The sequence below is a fragment of the Dysidea avara genome, chromosome 1 (assembly GCF_963678975.1).
Source record: "Dysidea avara chromosome 1, odDysAvar1.4, whole genome shotgun sequence".
Taxonomy (NCBI): domain Eukaryota; kingdom Metazoa; phylum Porifera; class Demospongiae; order Dictyoceratida; family Dysideidae; genus Dysidea; species Dysidea avara.
Window position 1 is genome coordinate 29150955 of NC_089272.1, and position 23151 is coordinate 29174105.

General features: G+C 36.2%; 1 protein-coding gene across 10 annotated transcripts in view; it reads right to left on the bottom strand.

The window, feature by feature from the left end:
- Window positions 1–23151, bottom strand: part of LOC136260943 (uncharacterized) — a 196093-nt gene that overhangs the window by 61211 nt on the left and 111731 nt on the right. For 9 of the 10 annotated variants that reach the window (XM_066054880.1, XM_066054886.1, XM_066054929.1 and 6 more), the window contains exon 4: window positions 4856–5341. In XM_066054880.1, the coding sequence (XP_065910952.1) occupies window positions 4856–5341 (486 nt within the window). Of the gene's footprint in view, window positions 1–4855; window positions 5342–8452; window positions 8765–15168; window positions 15472–23151 lie in introns of all 10 variants that reach the window. The other variant, XM_066054873.1, reaches the window with a different exon arrangement.

The window sequence follows — 23151 nt, forward strand, 5'->3', positions numbered from 1 at the left end:
CAGCATAGTTTGCATGACCTCTTTCTTCTCTTTATTGCTTAATATTATCTACGTACAGTATCTACGAAATAGGTAATCAAAGTTTCAGCTTACTACAGATTTTGATCAATAAAATGGGTAATCAAAGTTTCAGCATATTTTGACTACTAGCACTAGAAATTAAACAAATTGCTTTGTACACCAACTATACCGAAACAAGTCCCCCCCCCCCCCCCCCCCCCTCCCCCCCAAAAGAAAAACAACAACAACAAAAACAAGATTAATACAGCAGTCAATCAAATACTCTAATAGAACAGTCACCACATGTAACACTATTAAGAATCCTTGGCCTCGACAGTAGCTGAGCAGTATATATATAAAAACTGGCATCTGCTGTACCAACTATCCCATGGACACATTTGACCACTAATAGCCAGCTAGAAACTGTGTAGACAAAACGTGCATGCCACTCTATATGACAATTGGTTCACTACTTATGACTGAAACTGATCCCTACAACTCTTGCTCAATGCAGACCAATAACTGATCCCTACAACTCTTGCTCAATGCAGACCAATTATGCACAGTAGCTAGTATCATTTACATACTGGTGTATAAAACTGTTTTATGCATTAAAAATTTACATATATACCTGTAGTTTTTGGGGGCTGTGTCCCATAGCTACACATGCCTACTACCCTGGTGCACCTCCCCCCGTGCCATACCCTAGATAGTGCCCATGGAATATATGTCACAACTTGCTATAGGCAATTAATCAACCACACATAAAACTTGCAATTGGATCTGCAATAACCTGACATAATAGTCTAAGCCTAATTTAAAAGGGATTCCCTATACAGTAGCACAGTGCTGCGCCGTACCACTACTTCAGAAAATAAACCCACAATCAAAAACTTTGAGATATGAAAAGTTTTGATTGTTGATTGAACATGTGTAGTAGATCTTCTGTGCTGAGATAACTTCTAAGTTATATGTTAATTAAAAAATGCAAGTGTCCTAGTAGTGAAGAAATAAAATCCATAGCCTTGTCCATGGTTGAGTTATGCTCTTGGCTGGAGGTCAGTTAGCAGAAACTTCAGTTAAGTAATAAAGTAATATTTCTTAGAAACGTTTCTGCAAATATTTATGGGCTTGGTTATCCTGACCAATACTGTCAAGCTGCTACATATATACACTATGAGGTTAGTTTTAGGGTGGTATTTTTGGGCGAGAAAGCTCACATCTCCATGATCCCTACTATACGTACTGTATATGCATAGTACTACAGTGGGACCTGTGTTATGGTCACCTGCATGGATTAAGCGGTCACCTTTGCATAACTCCCATGGTCACGAGGTCCCAAATATTCCCCATACAAATTTGCATGCATTGTGATCTGTATTAAGTGGTCACCTGTCTAATGCACATAACGGCTAACCAAGAATTCGCCTATGAATCACTGTGTACATAACTTCATCCTTTGTATAGCAGTCGCTGCCTTTTATGGTGGCTTGTTAAGCCAACTGCCCAGCACCATGGCACCATTTCAATTAATGATTAATGCACAATTATCACACATCTTGCCTTTCAATGAATACTATATAATCTATCAGGCTTATTACTTAAACGTATTCAGTAGCTATAACCAACATTCATAACAAGCTCACCTTGTCCCTTCTGTACTAACAACTAAAATATTACTGTATTACAGTTGGTGCAAGCCTCTTAATACTAATTACTCATTTATAATTGTCATAGCCACTAAAATGCTGTTGACCACCTTATGCAGGTTTTCTCTATAACAGCCACCTGTATATAAAGGCCAGATATATCTGGTCCCAAGGTGACCATAATAGACAGGTTCCACTGTATAATTATGTACATCAACTAATTTTGGTGAAATTATATGGAACTATATACAATTTGTTGGTAATAAGTCATTCAGTAAGGTCCTAGCTGATTTCTCCTTGTGTATTATGTTATGAACATTTGAGGAAGTGAGGATATTCTGTTTGGAGTTTAGGCCCCTAAGTTTTCCAAAATAACAACTTTAGATAGCAAACCTCTACTGAATGAAAACCTTGCTTGTCATACATCTTAGACAAAATACTCTAATAGAGCAGTCATTTGTATTGTTCAGATAATCTAGTGTTCAGATAATAGATGTAAGGGAGCATTGTACATAAAATTATTTATGTAGCACACATTTTTTAGCCAATATACTTCAATGGTATTATCTCAAAAATAGAATTATGCAAACAAGTCGAGCTTTTTGCTCACAAATACATGTGACACACATGAGGCTAGAGGAACAAAATAAAGATGTTCACATGTTCTATGAGTATGGTATATAGATTTCCTTCTCTGAGCAATGGCATAATAAAAACTTGCATTTTTTTTAAAAGCATGAATAATTTCATCTATTTAAAAAAAAAATTGTTTAAAAAAATTAGTTTGTGTGAACTATATAGGTGGGTTTTTGCTGAGGTAGTCACAATCTAATACTGGTGGATGAAAGCTAATAATTACATTTTCTAACACTGTACGTATTTATCCAAAGTTCCAGGGGCGTCAGATTGAAAGTGAAAGTAGTAAGTTTCAGCCCTAATGCTGCTGAAGGAATCTACGTAGTTTAGGAGGTCTGGGGCATGCTCCCCCAGAAATAAAATTGGAAATTGTACATACTGAGATGCTATTTGGAGAATATTTTGGGCTGTAATATAGTGTGCAAGGTGCTAGGTGCTAGCTGGTTACCTGACAAGTGTCCAATGTTAGGGATAAAACCGAACACTGACCAAAAGCATCTCCATAATACTGTTAAATTAACTCTTAAACCTTACCATTTGAATTAAGAGATAAATTGTAAAGAATGCTTCCAATGTACATACGTAGCTACAAAGAGAAACAAAGTCAAAGCTGAATAGAGCAATACTTCTTTAGAGGTGCTAAACATGAACAAAGTGGACATAAAGCTGCTTCTAGGTAAAAGACAGGTTAGATCAGTATTGCTTTTATCAGTTGTTGCTATTGAATAAATGTGACCGGATCTGCAAGAAACTAATTCCATTTATTACATTTTCTTTATCTATAGAAAGCCAAAGGATGGTACAACCAATGTTTCTCCCAAGAACTTTCAAAGTTACAGAGCTACAAAGTGGTAACAAAAAAAATCTATTAGTACAGTGACAATACAGAAAATAAACTACTGGTACTTAAATACATGATCATAATTTGTGACCGAATTTTGGAAAACTGTCGATATTCGCACAACAGTACTTTTGTAATAAAACGCATTTAAAAACTATGGGTAAAAAATGCAAGCTCCAGAAAAAAATTACGCAAGTTTTTATCGCCTCGCTGGTGGGCGAATTAAGCCGCCAATGGATAAATCCTGGACATCATCATGTTCGCCTGTTCATAGAGAGTACAAACATCTTCGTTTTATTTCCATACACGAAAAGATTCCAAAGTTACAGACGTTTGTTTACGTTGTGGTGACGAAAGAATTTACCGACGATCATTTTTCAGTGAATTTGCCTTCCTTCTTGAACAAAGAAGCATGCCTGGGAAACAAACTATACCTCTGTGGATGCACAAATTCATGGTGAACATAATGAGCCAAGATTCAATTCTGTACGTCGTTGTATCAGTAAGTTATGATGGTTTAAGTAAGCGCCTGTAGATTCTTTTCTCGATAGCTTCTGTATATATCAAATTATTTGCTCGTCCGGCTGTCTAGTACTGTATTTCCAACACTGCTTAACTTAGGAAGCTGAAACTTGGCTAGTCCATTCCTCTGTCCCTATAGAAAACAAAGAACAAATAAAATGCATTTTGAAAATTGTGCGGATATCGACGGTTTTCTAAAATTAAGTCACATTTACAAATGCGGTCCTCTACTGAGATGCAACTAACACTATTACATTGGTCCTCCACGAACAGGTGAATTCATTGCTGGGTAAGTTTTATCTTCAAGTTCCTTCCAATGACCAGGGCTAAGGAAAAAACTTGAGAAATAAAGACACTTGTCCAATGTGAGGCATCTCCTTAAAAGTATGGACACAAAACAAGATTTTTAAACTTTTCTTGCTTTGGGGATCACGATGCTATTAAGGTTTTTGCCATTAACACCTATGTTCATTGTGAAACAATCACACAAAAATTTACGGATTCTTTATTATTATGCACTGTAAATATATCACCCATTATGTATACTGCATTCTACTATACAATTAGGCTTCTGCTAACATGTGGGATTCTTGCAGATCCAGTTACAAATGCTAAGTACTGTATGTTCACTAGTTCTAGATTTGGCTTCATCAAGTTTACAAGTCTTTTTCTAATTTCTGCTGAAAGGTGGTGAGGCTCTCACCTCACTGGTCGCACCTACTGTGACGCCCTTGATCCAAACTAATGTTGATACAGTGTACATATTTCAATAACATCTCTATTCACGGTATGCACCTTCAGAACCATTTTTGGTTTAACAAAACAAATATCTTATAGAATTTTGCATGAGGGAGATCACACATAAAGTGTGCTTTATAATCCATTAAATACAGTTGGGCGTACTTTGTAAACTTGTCAACTTTTATAAAGCACAAGGTATGAGCAGTTTACTACCAATTGCTGGAGCTTAATACGTTGCCACATTTAGGCACTCAATGTACTGCACATCAGCACACTAGGAAAGTCAGTAAACAATTTAAAAGAATTACTTTTTTTTGTTTGTGTTATACAGAAAATGAAGTACTTGACTCTTGGATTTGATGCTAAGCTTCATCACATGCTTGTTAACATCTAATGACATAAATTTTGTGTAGCACATGTGAAAATATTGAGGTAGTACATTGCACTTAAATGCTTCTAACATTACCTGTAGGTGTTGCCAAACTTAAAGCACTTAATGTATTACTCATCACTAGTGATAATGATGTGGGTATTGCCATAGATACAGTTGACATAGCTGTCATGGAACTTATAGGTGATGTATTCATCATTGATGATGATAATGTTGTTGTAGTTGCCATAGCTACCATAGAACTTATACTTGATGTAGTAGTCATCACTGATGATGATATAGAGGGTCCAACCAAAATAGTTGAATTAGTAGTAACAATGAGAATATCACTAACTATACCAGATCCACAAATATTCCCAGCAGTTACAGTCACATTATAAGTTGTGTTAGGAGATAATTGTGTTATAGTAATTGATGTCTGTGATATAGATTCTCTGACATTACTTCCACCTCTCCAGTTTACAATATAATAATCAGCACCATTCACCTCATCCCACTGTACAACAAATGATGTACCAGTGATGTTGCTGACTAGCAGTATTGGTGTACTAGGCTTAGTACCTGTGGTATATATACATACATACAACTAATCAATACACACAGCTATATGTACATTTGTGCATACTTTGAAGGACATGTACATTTGTACATTCTAACATCCCATTCACATTACCTTCTCACCCAGGAACAGCATGGCACGGTTCAATTAGCTGTGCCAAACCAAGCACAACAATGCATTCTGGGATGTCAACATTTCTGTTGGCTACACAGCAAGTATTTTCTACACTCTACAACAAGCACTAGCATGGCTACAACGTACCACAAGCCGTGTCACATTTCCAATACACTCCCAATCACTTTGCTTCATTGGCAGTGATAATATTGGCAAATGAAGCACATACTGGCTAAAATACAGTAGCTAAGTTTACCCTTTGCATCTTTCTTACAATATTTGTAGTTTTATAAATGGCCAAAACAAAGAAAGGCATTGCATACATCGTGAGTGTTCTAGTTTAGCTCATACAATTCCCAGCTCACATGCTGAACAGTAATGTTAAGGGCTGACTTGAGTTTGATAACTTAGTTTAAAACTAAACTGGGACAGTGTGACTGGGATATAAAATATATATTGTTATACTATAACTCTACACAAACTACATGTACATATATACAGTACAGTGAAAATGTATATTATCGACAATTTGGGACCAGCCAAGTGTCCAGATTATCAAGGTGTCCTGAGTTTCCAGGTCAATTTACATGCTAAGGAATACTTTGGGACCATTAGTACAGTACAGCTCAAATACAACTATGCACTGTAAAACACGTGCTAGCTTATTATTGCACGCATGATCAATAACATTACACGTTACATGCTACACGTGAATACACAGAGCGGAGGCTAGTGGATGTGTGTAGATTGTCCAACACTCATGCACTTTATCCAGCATGTGTGTAAGCTGTCCTAACACACGTGTTGGTTACGAGGTCGGTTGTCTGTGTCCCGGTCTGCGTGCATACTATGGTACGGCTGTACAGCATTGTAATTCCTTTGTAATTATGCTGGATTTATGATTGTACAGAAAGCACATACAGCATACAGTATATTAATATATGAATGCTAGACTAGTATTGTATCATTTTTACTTTGCTATTCAAGATAGGTAGAAAGCTAGCTTATTGCGGTACATAATGTAATATTTAGCTAGTAGAACTTCAACCAAGTATTCTGCTCATAACAACCAGCAATGGTGCTAATTTAATAGAAAATGAAACGATGAAATAAAATAGATAAGCCATATTTCTTAATAAATTAGCCTACATATAAAAGCACAACTTTCTATCCTTAACAAACTCAGCACACAAGGACCAACAAAAAATAAGTGAATTTGTTAGAATCACTACAGTTACCATAATAGGTTAAGGAGATGTTATTGTGACTTGTACCTGGTTGTTAATAAATTCTTGCATTCTATGATTATACTAATCATGGCTGATGCTGGTCCAGACAGAGGCTATAGCTACTATAAAATATAGAAACATTGTTAATATGTAGCTAGCTATTACAGACTACATGGATACATCATGCTTTGGTGTGCTTCGTAATTACAAACAAAGTAAGTAATTACAGCAATATTACGACTACACTATACACTATTTCACTTGCTATGTCAACTTTGTATTGATGTGTACTGTAGTTACCTAAAGAGGACACTATATAATTTGTACATAATACAATAATTACCTGCTGGAATCTCTACATTGTATTCTGATCAGGCAGCCATGGTGTTTATCAAATAGAAAATGAAGGTAGTAAGGTGAGATACTATAATTTCTAACACAAACTAATAAATATACTGCTGGTAATACAACTTCACACACGCATGGTGCAACTATGCGTTGTACTAAAAACGATACACATGTACTTGAAAATCTACACGTATGCTACGTGTGTGAACATGTCAGTGTAGAAACGTGCAGCTACTACACGCATGTATGCAATACTGTTGTCCACAGCTTGCTTCTAGCCAAGTGCCCCACTTTGAACAGCTTTGTGGCAGTACATGTAGCTTATGTGAATGTCTATGTACAGTTGTATCGCTGTGAAAGTTATGTACCTGAAATGAAATGTTAAATTGATTGTCTAGCAACATACCACTTAAGTTGAAAGTGTACTGCACATCACATATAAACACTCAACAAGCTTCACAGTTGCTGTCCTGACTTACGTAGATTACAGTCAGCTAGCTTTGTACTTATGTATGTATCTGATAATCAAGATACGATACTATCTGGCATTATACACTAATATGCTGTACATCATTTAAAGTCTCCAGTTTCTGTTAGATTAGGGTAACCCAAAGGCTGCAGCACATGTTGCTGTCAGACGTTCAGTGCTGGTCACTGTAAAGTTCTAAAAATAACATTTTAGTAGGGCTGAGCAATATTATCGTTTTAGTGATACATTGCAATATTTTGAAAGTATCGTTATCATGATATTTTGTTATTAACTATCGTAATACAATGCCTGTACATTATTGTCACTAAAAATCTATTTGTTATGCAGTACTAGGCTAAGAATCCTTGTAAGTCATACTGGTTACCCTGCAGAGAGGTGTGAACACCATAACATAACCTCAAAGCATGTGTTACAATAACTGTTACTGTAAACAAGGATGATAGTGCCTAGTTTGATGCTACCTTTAAAGACTTCCTGCAGGAATACTGAGCAATACACTATGTAGCACCAGCTATGATTGACTTATTTGTAAGTATCGTGAACTATTCAGTATCATGAAATAGTGGCTATAGTATCAATGGCAGTATCACTCAGTCCTACATTGTAGGTGCTTGCCGTGGCATAATTAAAATAGTAAAGCAGACGTAATTGTGAAGTAATTACAAAGTAATAACAACTGTAATCATGACTATGCTACGTTTATGATGTATACTGTAAATGGTGTCATATGTTAATGTTGAATTTAAAGTATTCTGGTAATGATTTCTAGGGGGAGCTTTGAAGTTGTTGACATTACTAAATGCATTTCAGAACTTAATAAGTATTCAAATGCTCACCATATGATAAATAGTAAGATACAGTGTATGTTACAGTATGATATGGCTAGAGACCTAATTACTACAGGTACACACATTTAAATTGTTACTGCTTACCATTCACAATGAGGGAAGCATATCTACTCATCACATCAGGTACAATACAACGGTATGATCCATTATGTGCACATCTCACATCACTGATTGTGAGTCTACTAGTTAGTATGTCACTACTGATAGTTGTAGTAATAGAGAAAGGATGTAATCCAGATGATATATTGCTAATACTATCACTTCTCAACTGCTGCCACAGCACATCATCAATACCAATGCCAGTTTTACCATTCCTATCTATTTGACAGGTAAATTTTGTTACTACTCCAGTACACACTGTGACATCACTTGGTTGTGTTGTTATTATAGGTGAGTCTGTGTGTAATAATGACAACCATACAACTTCATCATTGAGGTAGTAACACATACAATCATAATACATACAGTAAATACATGTAGTAAGGATTTTCACCAAAACTTCTAACCACAAAGCAATTTCATACCTTTATAACTTGGTGCAGTATTGGTACTATTCGCCGAGTGAAATTTCCATTTTCAATGCAACAAGAGTGGTATTTAACCCAAATTTCACTGCTATACCCATGCTATTCCCAGTTAATACCATACTCGCTGCACATAAGCATGCTGTGCATTAGCATTGCCATGTATGCAATTTGTCACTATGTACTAGACGTGTCAACAATTGGCAACAATTGGCGCTACATTGTTAACGTAAATGCTAGCCAATGAAATTGCAATTACAACTTTTTCACTGCTACCAGTGAAATACGGGATAAATTTCACTGCTACTATTGAGATTTTTGTATGGGCAGTGAAACAGGTATGGTATTAGTACTAGTAATAGCATGGGTAGCAGTGAAATTTGGGATAAATATCACGAGTGTTGTATTGGAAATGGGGATAAATTTCACGAGGCGAAGCCGAGTGAAATTTACCATTTCCAATACAACAAGAGTGGTATTTATCCCAAATTTCACTGCTACCCATGCTATTCCCAGTTAATACCATACTCGCTACATATGCGCATGCTGTGCATTAGCGTTGCCATGTACGCAATTTGTCACTATGTACTAAACACGTGTCAACACTAATTGTTAACATAAATTCTAGCCAATGAAATTGCAATTACAACTTTTTCACTGCTACCAGTGAAATACGGGATAAATTTCACTGCTACTATTGAGACTTTTGTATGGGCACTGAAACAGGTATGGTATTAGACGAATAATTAATGACAAGCTAAAACTATTCATCTAATACTGTATGCATATATAAATATTTAAATTCTTATCAAGCTTTCAGATAAAGTTGAAACCTATAATGCACTCACGTCCACCATACCACATCCAGGATAAAACAGCCAACTGTCGACTTTACCTGACTCCATTGATTTATAACATTGTCTTTATTATAAATCAATACATACTTTATGACTCAAAGAACAATGTATGTAACTTGCCTATTGTGAAAGGTTACACTTTGCACTATTACATAACAAATGTGCACTAGTCCAAGAAGGACCCAGTTACCCAGAAAAATGGTTGGCCTGTTCTTTTGGAGAGTACTGTATGACAACATTATCAATAGTTAGTTGGGATTCCATTGTTTGTTCACGCTGGTGTTTATGAAAGTCTATAGACTTTGTTGTTTGATAACTTTGTTTTGGTTACTGTTATGTAAACAGAAACAACATAATTGACCTCCTTAATTTATAGCGAGTATTTAGACATGGTTACTAAGTAGTTATGTACATTAGATGGTCACATGTAGTATGACACAATTCAGCCAGTGGTCCTTGAGAATTTACGTAGCTGTCAATAGTTTAATTAATAAGTGGAACATGACCTAAATCAGGTATGTAAATGTGCTTTGTACAGTAGTGTAACAGTATCGTGAACTTGTAATTCCTCATGCTCAACTCTTCTGTTTTGTCAGTTGTTACTAATACGTGTATAAAGCTTCAAGGATATGATTCCAACTACAGTACCACTAATATGCAATGTCACACTCACTTGCACTGCAGTCACTAGTAGACATGCTCAATTGGTGAGTCAATCTGTACTTGAAATTCATTAAATGCACATAGGTTATGAACATATGCACATGAGAGCTTCATTCGTGAGTCACCATGAGTGAAACCAAAAGTGAATCCAAATCATGAGTGAATCATTTCTAACTCAAGTATACATGGTGACTAGTTATCTACTACTAGTACAAGGGCAACATCGTCAAGTGAGAGCATAAGCAATTAAAAACTTGCTAATTAAGGCGTGGCACCCATTTCAATTAGGGACTCGAAATAAAATGTAGTGAAACAAGGGACACCTGCAGATATACTTGCTTTATACTGCAATTCATCAATCTAGCAGAGCCGCTACTGTTCTGAATTACAGGGTAGCTATCAAGCTACATGAATAGTAAGTAGAGATATGGTAGGTATCCCTTTTCAAACCTTTGGCATCAGTATTTCTTTATTGCGTGTTTTTCCTCTATTGCTCTATGTTTTAAATTTGCTATAATAAACTTCCATTATTTAGTACTAGCATTGGTACCTGCCCTATGTGCAGGACCATCTCCACATTGAACATTTTAATGCCACGAAGAGGGACTAAGCATTAAGCACCAGCACTGCTAATGTAGCTATGTAGGGTACATGGTGATGTCACATTTGTTAAAGAGCATGAGGTTTTCTTATGTCATTAATGATGCAAAACACTAAAGTTTATTGTTTGTGGTTTTGACAGGAATGTAGTTTAATTATTCAGTGCATCTTCCCTACCAGTGACTTCAACGTGCTGTATAGAACAAACGAAACTTTTGCTGCTTTACATGAGAACTAATGCAACAATAATTAATATATTGGGAACCAAGCATAAATATTAGTGTCCTATATTTGCTGTGTAGCATGTATGTCGATAGTGCTTTAAAGTACATGATCCTTATGCAGTACATAATAATTTATAACGAAGCATGCATTAAGGCTAGCTAATTAGTTAAACTGCATGTGAGCTAAGGCAATTGTATACAGTATACCCTACATTACATACAGGTTGTGTACACACGGTACAGTTTCAGTTTCTACATTTTGATGTTTACCTTACCGACTGTCACAAAGAGAAATGAACTTGAGCATAATTTAAAGTCAACACAATTTGCAGTTATAGTTACTGCATGGCAAGCAAAAGTTCAGAACTTGTCCTATGCACTTTCAGTCCTGATGTTGCAGTGACACATATACCTCTTGCCATACAAAAACCCAGTTTTGAAACACCTGCAGTGTAATTGACCAATAAGGTAATGTATGAATCTTTAGAGTGAAAGCATGTAAGCAGGATAGTGAAACAGTTGTGCCAGGTCAGATGCAGTTCCTCGGTGTAAACTATGGATCTGCATGGTTCCAGTATTATCATTTTTCAGATGCACAGTAGTATTTGTTCAATAATGCAAGCTGCCTATTACTACAGCAGTATTGAGGTAAGTCTGAACAAACAGTTTTTCATGTCAGTGCACACCTATGTGCTTAAAACAAAGATGTAGATATTCTGGATACTGGTGAAAGAAGCTTTTACCTACTCTAATACAACACACTGGACCAACACACAGATGGACAAATATGTTGGCAATTTGTCTGCCCTGTCCCAAAAGTGCTATAAGAGTCCCTATTATGTGAGGTAATTCAGTGCCAGTGCTGAAAAACTGATCATAAGAGTTTGTAGATGAAGACTTGCATGGAACAGATAGAGCAAAAAGGTGCATCAAAAAGGTCCCATAAGTGAAAAAAAAGTTATGACCTAGGCGGGGATTGAACCCTGGCTGGTTATAATAACTTGGGGTTAAGGGAGGTGCACAAATCGCCACAGTTGTTTATCAGTGGTTTTGACAGGAATGTAGCTCAACTTTTCAGTGATCCTTCCCTACACCAGTGCCTTCATCGCCCTATAAAGAGCGAACAAAAGCACGTATTGATTTGCTACAACAACACTCGAGTTGCCAGATGATGGGCGTTTAATTTCGCTAAAGTCCCGCCTCGATACGTGCTTTGCATGCCAAGATATGATGAGCTAAAAGTCGTGTTTTAAAAAGGTGTTCACAAAAATGTACTGAGTAGAAAGAAAAAAATCTGTCAACACGTGGATTTGAACCCACGACCTCTTACACGCTAGTCAGGCGTTCTACCACTTGAACAGTATGTGCTGTGGTTTTCAAAGGAATGTTGCTCAAGTTTTCTCTACACCTTGGCCTTCTACGCGCTGTAGAGACCGAACGGAAGCACGCATGAACTCGTGATAACAATCTTAGAGTAGGCGGATGATGAGCGCTTCATTATCAGCACAGACTATGTCGATTCGCGCCAAGTCTGGTGAGTAAGTAGCGTGACCGTCAGACAGACAGACAGACAGACAGCTTTATATATATATATATATAGATAGATAGATGATGAAAATATGTTGTCAAAAATTTCATTTATCAACATACATAAATTGTAGGGATCAAATAGAACAGTGGTTTCCTGTATTTGAATACTGTTACATAATTAGTCAAATAGTTGGTGTTAATTAAGTGAATACAGTATAATTAGCCAATAACTACTGTGGTATGTTGGTTTATATTCCAGCAGACAGTTGGAGCCACTTTTGCAAGACTGTAACAGTGTCATAACCACCACAAAGGATCAACTATTTAACACTTGTACTGTTTGTATACTGAACACAAAAGTATTTTTGTTTATAAAGAATATTAACTGATGACTACTTACTATAATTTAAGACCAGTTTAAAATGAGTACAAAAACAGTGTCTATTAATACAACTAGTTCACTAAATTGAAGAAAAGAATTTTACACTAACATGTTGACATCCACCCCAGCTGAATGTGTTATTGTTATCAGAGCTTTACAGTGACCAGCACTGAAGGTGTGTTCTCTACTGCAGGATATACTATCACAAAGGTGAGGTCATGCCTGTCACCAGAATGTGGCAGGAATTCCTAGCTACTATATATGATGACTGGGAAAATTTACAACCATTGTCTCTTCACCATACAAGTGGAGATTTCTCTCTATCCAGTGGCCTTTCCTTCACGTAAGCAGCGATTTCTTGGAGAACTGAGTCTGATTCAGTACTTGAGGTATGAGTCTCATTAGTACTGTATGGAGGGAAACTTTGGTGCCATTAAAATTGGACGAATTTGGCGAATGACCATGAATTGGTCAAATATTCCCCATCCAAATATTTTGCTAGTAAAGAAAACAGCAAACCTAAACAATTTTCTACTCGACTAAGGGCTACTGGTGCCTAGAGTCAGCAATCAACTAAAAGGTAATACTATATAGACAGTAGATCTACACCCTGTGGAATAGTGAATATCATACTTGATATGGTAGCTAGCACTCACTACTTGTCATGCCCATTTCAAGGTGAGGTTTGAGGATCACAGATACAGCTAGTTACCTAGTGAAATAATTGAGGCAGGCCTTGCTCTAGTTTGATGCCTGGCCCAAAGAAGCATGGCACTCCAGATCCTTGTTTCAGGCACAGCAATTAATAATCTAATTAATTAAATAGGGCATGCACTTTGATAACAATTCACCAAATTTTATTCCGCCAACAGTGATGTTTTGTTTGATTTGCCAAATTTTCCTCCTCCAAAGTTCCCTGCGTACAGTAGATGTATTGAAGAAAAACTGTCAATTGACTTCATTTCTAGTGTTGCACCGATAATCAGTTCAATAATCTGTATCGGGTTTTGATTAAATCAAGGCCGATGTTAATCTCCACTGTTATTTGGCATTTTAATTAAGTTATGTGTTAATGGTTTAGCGGTGACTACAAGCCATGCCCATAATAAACTGTCAGGGTTTAGGCCATGCCCAACAATAAACTGAGGTTTTTAGGTTTCTATGTAGTCCCAGCCACTTGTCTCAACTGTATAGCAGTAGTAAAATGTACTTAAAACCTGTTTACCATGAGTAACTTTTACTTGTGGTATACATCTAACTTTACATTTTAGCCTAGAATGAGCTGTATATCAATGGTTATGTCACTAATATGAGCCATTTAATAATGATGAGGATGAGTGTTAGTGTTATTAGTGTATATCGGATCGGTTATCGGTATCGGCTAATTCTGTTGCTTAATATCGGTTATCGGAATAATCGGCTAATTTGGATATCGGTGCAACACTATTCATTTCTTTGAGTGGTACTGTCTTCATTGTGTGAGGTACTTTCAGTTGGTGTCCCTTTACTACTTCTTTCACTGGCCTGCTGGTTTTCTCCTCACAAGCTAACCTACTTATATCTTAATTTTCTTCTCCATTCCATTGCTTAAAGTGAGGATAAATAAATACATGTTACCAAAGGTCAGAATGTTTCCAATACCAATGGTAGAAAGAGATTGTAAACTCCATCTTATGGTTATTTCAGTAGAAATTTTTGTCTTGATACATGGCACATTATCTTCAGACTGATTCAATTTTGGCAAAAGGCCATACAATACTGGATACAGTGCAGATGTTGAGACATTATACTCAGCACTGAAATAAGTTGTCACCACTTGTAGCGTGTACACACAACAAACCACCGCCAAATTATCTTCCCCAGATGTCCCAGTGTATAACAACAGTGGTGGATGAGAGAGAGAGCATTTAAGGAGCAATATATTGTATTAACTTACAATGTACATACAGTAATGTACTGTCCATCCATTTAATGTATAATCTATTATGAAGATATGTACATGTAACTAAAGTTTACGTACCAACATTGAGAAATACTTTACTACTCCTTATGTAGTTGAGAATCTCAAACTGATAAACTCCAGCATGTTCCAACCTCACATCAGTGATTGTTAGTGTACTGTTTATTATGTCTGAGACAGTGAGGTCATTACTGATCATATAGTGGCCAGTGGATGCAAGTGTTATGTTATTTCCCATGTCATCAAATCTCTTCCACATTATATACCTATCTTCAATATTAGTACTAACCATCAATGTACAAGTAAACACTGCTACTTCTCCAGTAGATACTGTGACATTAATTGGTTCTGTTGTTATGGTAACTATAAAATGAGATTAATGTTATGGTTACCACTAGATACATCATGTAAACATCATTTATAAGGATATTATACTACTGTATGGCAATCTGTGAACCACTATGTCATTCATTAACAATAAGCTGTTGTACTACACTTAATGAACTAGTTTGATATTCTGGTTGCTAATACTGGTATTATATCAACAGTTTGTCATGTAAACAATACATAAAAAATGAACTTGCAATAGACTGGGTTATACACATACTAGCCCATAGATTTAACAGTATACATAACAGCCAAACACAACAAATGTCTTGCACAAAACATTTCAGTACACTACCATATATGTAGTGATTATATGGAAGTTAGGGAATTTACATCTCCCCCCTCATGTCTCGAACAATCCTCTGAATGTAATTACAAAACATTTCAATCCACTATCATATACGTATGTAGACATTATTCTCTTTTTTACAAAGGGGAAGATTTTAGTGAGTTAGGGAATTTACACCTTTTCTCCTTGAATTTTTCTACTCAGTAAAAATGCTGAAATGGATTGGTTAAAAGTGTGCCTAGTTAGTACCATCATCTCAAATTATTACTCTTATTAATAGTACAGTACCAAAGCTATCTGAAAGCATTCATCAGCATACTTGACGACAATCTGTTGGAGAACTATAGTACCTTCATGTTTTATGGTGTTATTCCAATGCCAAGTGCAAATATGGACAGTGCATTACTTCTAGGTACAGTACAGCACAGGGTTGAACTGGGTTAACCAGATGATCCACTGACTCGGATTTGACCTTGGATTAATAAACCTGAGCAAAACCTACATTTTGAGTACTCTGCTAGCATATTAAGTATGGGTAGCTGAATGTGATAACAAGTTAATGATCAGGTAGTGGACATGGCTAGAGTTGTACCAATAATCAGATCAGTAATTGGTAGAAGCTGATAATTACCTGTTTTTACCATAATCAGAAATTGGATGTAATGGGCTGTGGCCAGCAGATAATTAGCCTATTCAGCTTCAGCAGCTGCAGAACCATTGGAGGGGGTGTCTGGATTCAGTGAAATGGAACAGTACTTAGGTAATTTCAATTAGTGGTCACCTCTTTATAAAGACCACCTTCTAACAAAGACCACCTCTTTATAAAGACCATTTTACTTTAATGTTCAAATTGCTACAATCTTGTTGTCTTAGAGTGTATCCCCATAGAATAGTCTCATTGATAAGTTGTGTGCCAAATGCCTAGAAAAAAAGTCAGAGTGATGTGATTTGTAATACAGCAATATACCCCATGTAAAAAACAGTTTGGCTATACAAAAATGATGTCCCCATCAAACTAAAAGTAACTGACAACTAAAGGAGTTAGTATGAGGCCAAGAAATACTGGCAAATAACTCGCAATAATTTATAACAATTTGGTCCTTTATCATTGACTTGTACAGTCTTGCTACATTCCTAATTAATTCCCTGTAACTCTAATTGGCTAGTAATTTAGCCGCCTTTTTTCTCCTCTACAATGCCGGACTATTGAGAAAAGTACCAATTTACTAGCCTATTAGATTTACAGGGAATTAATTAGGAATAGTCAGACTGCACAAGTCAATGATAAGGACCAAGATTATTGTAAATTATACTTAGTTGCCAGTATATATTAACATTCATTTCTTAGCCTCATCAGATAGTAGCTCCTTTAGTTGCCAGTTGCTTTTAGTTTCGTGGACACATCTATTTTTTGCATAGCCAAAGGCCCAAGCTGTTTTTGTAGCTATTAATGTATTGTATCATAGATCAGATATCACTCTGGCTTTTCTAGTCTTCTAGACATAACAATTCATCAATAAGACTGTCTTATAGGGCTCTAAAACAACAATTCAGATATTAAAGTAAAAATGGTCTTTGTAAAGAGGTGGTCTTTGTTAGAAGGTGGTCTTTATAAAGAGGTGACCACTAATTGAAATTACCTAAGTACTGTTCCATTCCACCATTCAATTCCACTGAATCCAGACGCCCATTGGAGGGCCGGTAGGTTGCTTGTTTATGTTTCGTGGTAACCACAATTATAAACAATGATGGTTGGAGCCATCTGATTAGCAACTTTGACTTGTGTTATGTGTACAACTTCATAGCATTAGCAACACATTTAGTGCATTATGCACCAGTGTAATTGTAGAGACCTACAATTGGATATCAGTTAACTATCAGTACAATAGGACAAAAAAGATTTCAGGAATTGGCATAGCCTAAAAAGTGGGAGTCGGTAAAACACTAGACACGTCACATGGCTCCAAGTACGTCACAGACAAAACAAAACAAAAAAACACACACACATTTCCACAAACCTTATTGATAATGAATACACACAAGCCTGTGGACAGTGTTAAACATGGGAGCGGCTCACAAACTAATCTGATCTGCTGACTATGGTTCATACAATAACAATCATTTAGAGGGTATGGCTCCATTTAAGCAGTGCATTTGCCTTTGTGTATACTTATAGATTGTAACACACCAACTGTGGCTCTACCTAAAGTCAGTAACACACAATCTGGCTCACAAAATAAACTGGGACATTGCAGGCTAGACTACAGTGCATTAAAACACTTCAACTTCATCAAAATAATTACACATGGTCAAACCCAGATATACAGGTCAAACCTGGATGATCCAGACAGAAGACAACTTACTTGACCAGGACTCAGTTCTACCCTAGTATGCTAAAGGTACACTGAAATGGTAAAATACACTTTGGCTATTATCAATCCTTGCTACTAGTGGGATAGATTGGTGCATGTGGTTTAGTCAGATTTTGTTTTTGTTTAGTAGATATAACACATTTTAGTGTATTGGTTTGTCAATTATATTACATCATAATGCATCAGACAAAGAAACCTTAGTACGCATGAGGTGACACTGAAGCGACAGAAGTGTACATTGTACAGCTAGATTTGATTTAGTTTCACGTCATACCTGCCATAACAACTTTAAACATGGTAAGAACTTGTACTGCAACCAGTTAAAAGCCAGTGAGTTGTTTTACGCTGGTATTGTGGTAAAGAATGCTTGAGAATTCCTGTTAAAGGGACTGTAAATCAACAGTACAGTGGTCGAAACATGTCTGAGTATATCATAAGATGTTTTGAATAGAGCTCGGCGGTATTGAAATTTGAATACACGGTATTAGTAACAGGAAAATATCGTGGTATATCGATATATAGTTAGCTTGTTATTGTAACTATTGCATCATTTCTTGGGCCAAGTATGAAGCGGTATCATCCCAAAAACCAAAAACTATATAGTTCAGTACAAGTAAGCATGTGTTGTAATGTGACAACCTCAAGTTTTGTTTAGGGCGTGTCTGCTAAACTATCAACAAATTGGATAATTAAACACCAAAGGCTGGGTTAAAAGCAATCCTATACCGGTATTCATCGATATACCAGTATTTCGATATATTGGTTATCAAACGTTGTCATGGTATGATAATTGGTTATGATAATTTATCATGATAAACGGTATTACTGATATATCGCAGAACACTAGTTTTGAATACAACGAAGGGTCCAATACAGTGGATGGAGGTAGAGAAATGCGAGGAAAAACAATTGCGATGGTGACACTGGCAAGACATCATCCCCACCAGGTGGAGAAGCAACTCAGGAAAGTGTAATATAGATAACATTGTTTGTTTCACTGTACTGCTAACCCAGTTTTGAAAGCAAATCAAACTAATCTTACTTCAGTGAAGCATAATGAACCGTGAGCTTCAATAGTGCGAAGCACAAGGCCAAGCTGCTACAAGCAACTGTAGAACAACTCCACTATTGTTTTTCAGCAGAACATTCGAGTAATCTTGGAACGCTATGAAGTTGATTTGGCATTGGCACCTACATGTTAGACATTCACTGTTTATCTACCTTTCCCATTGCAAAGTGTGTAATAACAGTACTTCCAGTTCTTAGTCTTGCGTCACAATGTGACGTAACTAGACTTTGTGGCTTAATATCTCTGCACAACAACATAATTGAATTATTATAAAGGTGTTTTTGTGCATTACATGGTACAAACAACCTGTTTATTCAATAAAATTGCAGGTGAATTTTCCATTTCAGTGGACCTTTAAATATCACATGCAAGACTAGCAAGTTACAGATTAACACACTGAAATTTCAGCTAAACAAGTTTGCACACATGCTCATTAAACCTCCAACACCTCAGTAAAGTGTATAAACCATACAAGTATTCATGTAAGTCATACTAAGTCATACTAAGTCATACACATAACTGGCGAAAATAACAGCTGGTGTATATATACTAGTGGTCAACATTGTTATTGTTGTATTAGACAGTTTGCTAGACACCTCTATGAATACTAAAGCTGTTACTAAGCAACCTGGTACAAATATTCCATCCCAATTCTCACGAGTTCTACAGCATTTACATATATACATTTTTAATATTGAGAGCATACTGTCCCATCTATCACTTCGCTACTTAAGCTTAATATTATGTACACACCCTACTGAGTGGCTAGTGTGTATTTTTCACGATGTAGTGTTTGTGACTTCTTCATTGTCTAGAGGGAAAACCCAATAATGCTATATCTGGTGAATACGCAGAGTTTAGTGACTATAAATTACAAGCATTTGTTTAATTCATGAGTGTAACAGGCTATAGATTGTCTACAATGAGCTTGGTAATTCAACAACAATTGTTGGCCTATATCCATCCATGCGTTCAACCAAGAAGGTATTTCAAGCTTAGATATGATGACAATGAAGTTACATCTTACTGTAAACAAACACACATACGTAACTCATGTCTGCTTTATGGCGAATACAATCTCACTCCCAATGAAGATGCAAATCCGATGGTATATAATTTAAGTATTGTTTCATTGTAACTATATTTTACCCAATATCAATGTGATTTATTATTAAAAAATAGTCAGGTGCGTATTTGCTCAGCTGGTCACATGACAAAAAGCCACACCAATCATTTATTATACACAGCATATGTAGAAAAGTAATTCTGAAACTTGGAATCTTTGTGTAAATCATTTTGCCATCTACTTTCACAAATTAATTAATCTAATCAAACTTATAAAAGTTTATGTAAAAAATCAGCACCTGAGTAGGGATCAGCACCTGAGTAGGGATCATAGAAATAAAAGGCAATGAAACAAGTGACCTGCAACTACGTAAACTAGTGGACATTTAACTCCTACTTTGGGTCAAGGTTTGTTTCATGGATTATTATTTCTATGGTCCTACTCAACTGTAAAGTTGCATTACAATTGTTTGTTAACTTTTTTTTTTAAGTAACCTAAACTCGTTACTGGTAAACCATCGGATACGCATCTAAGGAAAAAATAGCACCAGATATATACATTATAAAAATCAATTGCACAACTGAACATATCAATTACTACAATGCGAAGTGGCTATTCCACTAAGTTTTCAACTATGTTCTATCCATTATACAGCATTAAAAACCACATGAAAAGCTAAGAACAGTACTATGAAGAAGCACCTCTGCAATCAAACCAGTCACTATGGAAACTACAACTGGCTCAATCATCAATAATTATTACTGAAAAGTGAACTGGCCATTCCTCTTCAGTTTCAACTATTTATACATGAAATTAGGAACAGTACAAGAGGCACCTGCTGCGATGAATACGGTCACACACTATACTCTTGTTAATTGTGAATTTTAGACATTTGTAGGAAAATAGTCCATAATGGCACATTTGACACACATCAAATATTCAGTTCCAAAATAAACCGTTGAAATGTCTACCTCTTTTTGGATAGAATCACTCACAGGTATCTTAAATTATAAGGAATATTTTGACCACCCAGGCCCATCAAGAACAAATAATGGTACACTCGACCAGATTGTATATAACTATTAACTTGTGTTAACTAGTTACAGGTTGCTCAGGAGATATAAGAGGTCGCTGTCACCTGAACACATTAATGTTCTTTTGTAGTGGGAGTATGGGTATTTCAGTGCCACCATTAATGTGCTACACAGATCACGTGGTCACTAGGGCTGAGCGATAATATCGATAGTTCGATATTCATGATCAAAAAATCATTATCACAATATGATAATTACAGCTTGCTATCGTGATATTGCTATAAGATTACTAGAAACATTGCTATCAAGTTTATTTAACTGTTTTGTAACTCTTCAGGCTTTGTTTATTCGTGAAATGTTTGGTTGCAAGGCTATAACAAACTGTATATTTATCGGCCGCCCACGCAATTAGTCGATAGCTTCGAGAAGGGTCTAGAATTCCACTAAAAATGCTTCTTGAGAAGCTGGCTTAGCTGTTTCATAACTACTTGGCTTGCTTTATCATGGAAAAGTTTGGCTGCAACAAAAATTGTAGAAATATTGGCCGCCCACGCAATTAATTACCTGATTGATGCACTTACAAGAAAACCAAGCAAATAATAATCTATGATGGTGTTAATTATGCTTAACATGCATTGAATACTTGGAACTTCACTGAAGATCATTCAAAGTGTAATTATCGTGATATTATTGTATCGTGAATAATACTTCAATATCTATCGTTATAGTGAATTTTCTACTATCGCTCAGCTCTAGTGGTCACTAGCTCTTTTAATAAACTTAGGTCATGCGATCTCAATTAGATTATTTACTAAGCTTTGTAAGCAGCAAAGAGATGCACACATTTGCTGTGGGAATGTTTGTGCAGCACAGACGATATGATGGCATTATCCAAGTCAAGTCTTAGCTAATGGAGTTGTGGAAGGGAGGAGGGATGGGAAATTCTGCTGCAAGCTTGCTGCTCAGCTCAACAAAGACTGCTGGCTGTTTGCTCTGTGATATTTATAGACCAGCCCTGGAATGCGTACTAGAATGTGTTTATGTTGACAGACCTGTACGCTTAATTGACATTGCATTGCTGCCCCTGCTAAGATATGATATCCTTGGGACTGAGTATTCCAACAATGTGTACACTTCAACCTGTTAGTTAACCCTATTTAACCCGTGTTAACCCTGTTTAACCCGTGTTAACCCTGTTTAACCTGTGTTAAACTTGTATTAATTTAATAAATACTTTCTTACCACCCTCTGGACCCAATACTTCAAATCCTCCACAATCCAAGAACTTATATAAATGATATCCTAATCACATACTCACCTTAGATATAAAATTATTTTTAACCAAATTAAAATGCCAAGCTTCATATAAAAATATATAAACTCAGTGGAATACTAAACAACTAACTTCTAATAACCAACCACAAATCCCACCAACCATAACAAAGACAAGAGGTAAACTCTTTTCAAACATAGTTGCAAAACTCAACAACTGCTCGGACATTAAAGGCCCTATCACACTAAATCCCAATATTATACTGTACTACCAAAACTTAAACACACTAATGGTAACAAGTCCCTTCTCTTATATCACCTACACCTTTACCTCACCCTTTTCATAATCCCCCTCCTGCCAGTACTAACAAACGAACTGAATATCCTCCTGTAAACAATATAGATACTAATCTCAACCAATATATACCCCCATAAATATACTGTCCTCCTATTCCTTCTACTATTATATCTTTTGAATAAAACCCCGAAAGAAAGGGGAAGCCCATTAAAGAAAGAGACCCTATTAAATAAGTAATAGGTAGGAAGGCACTTAT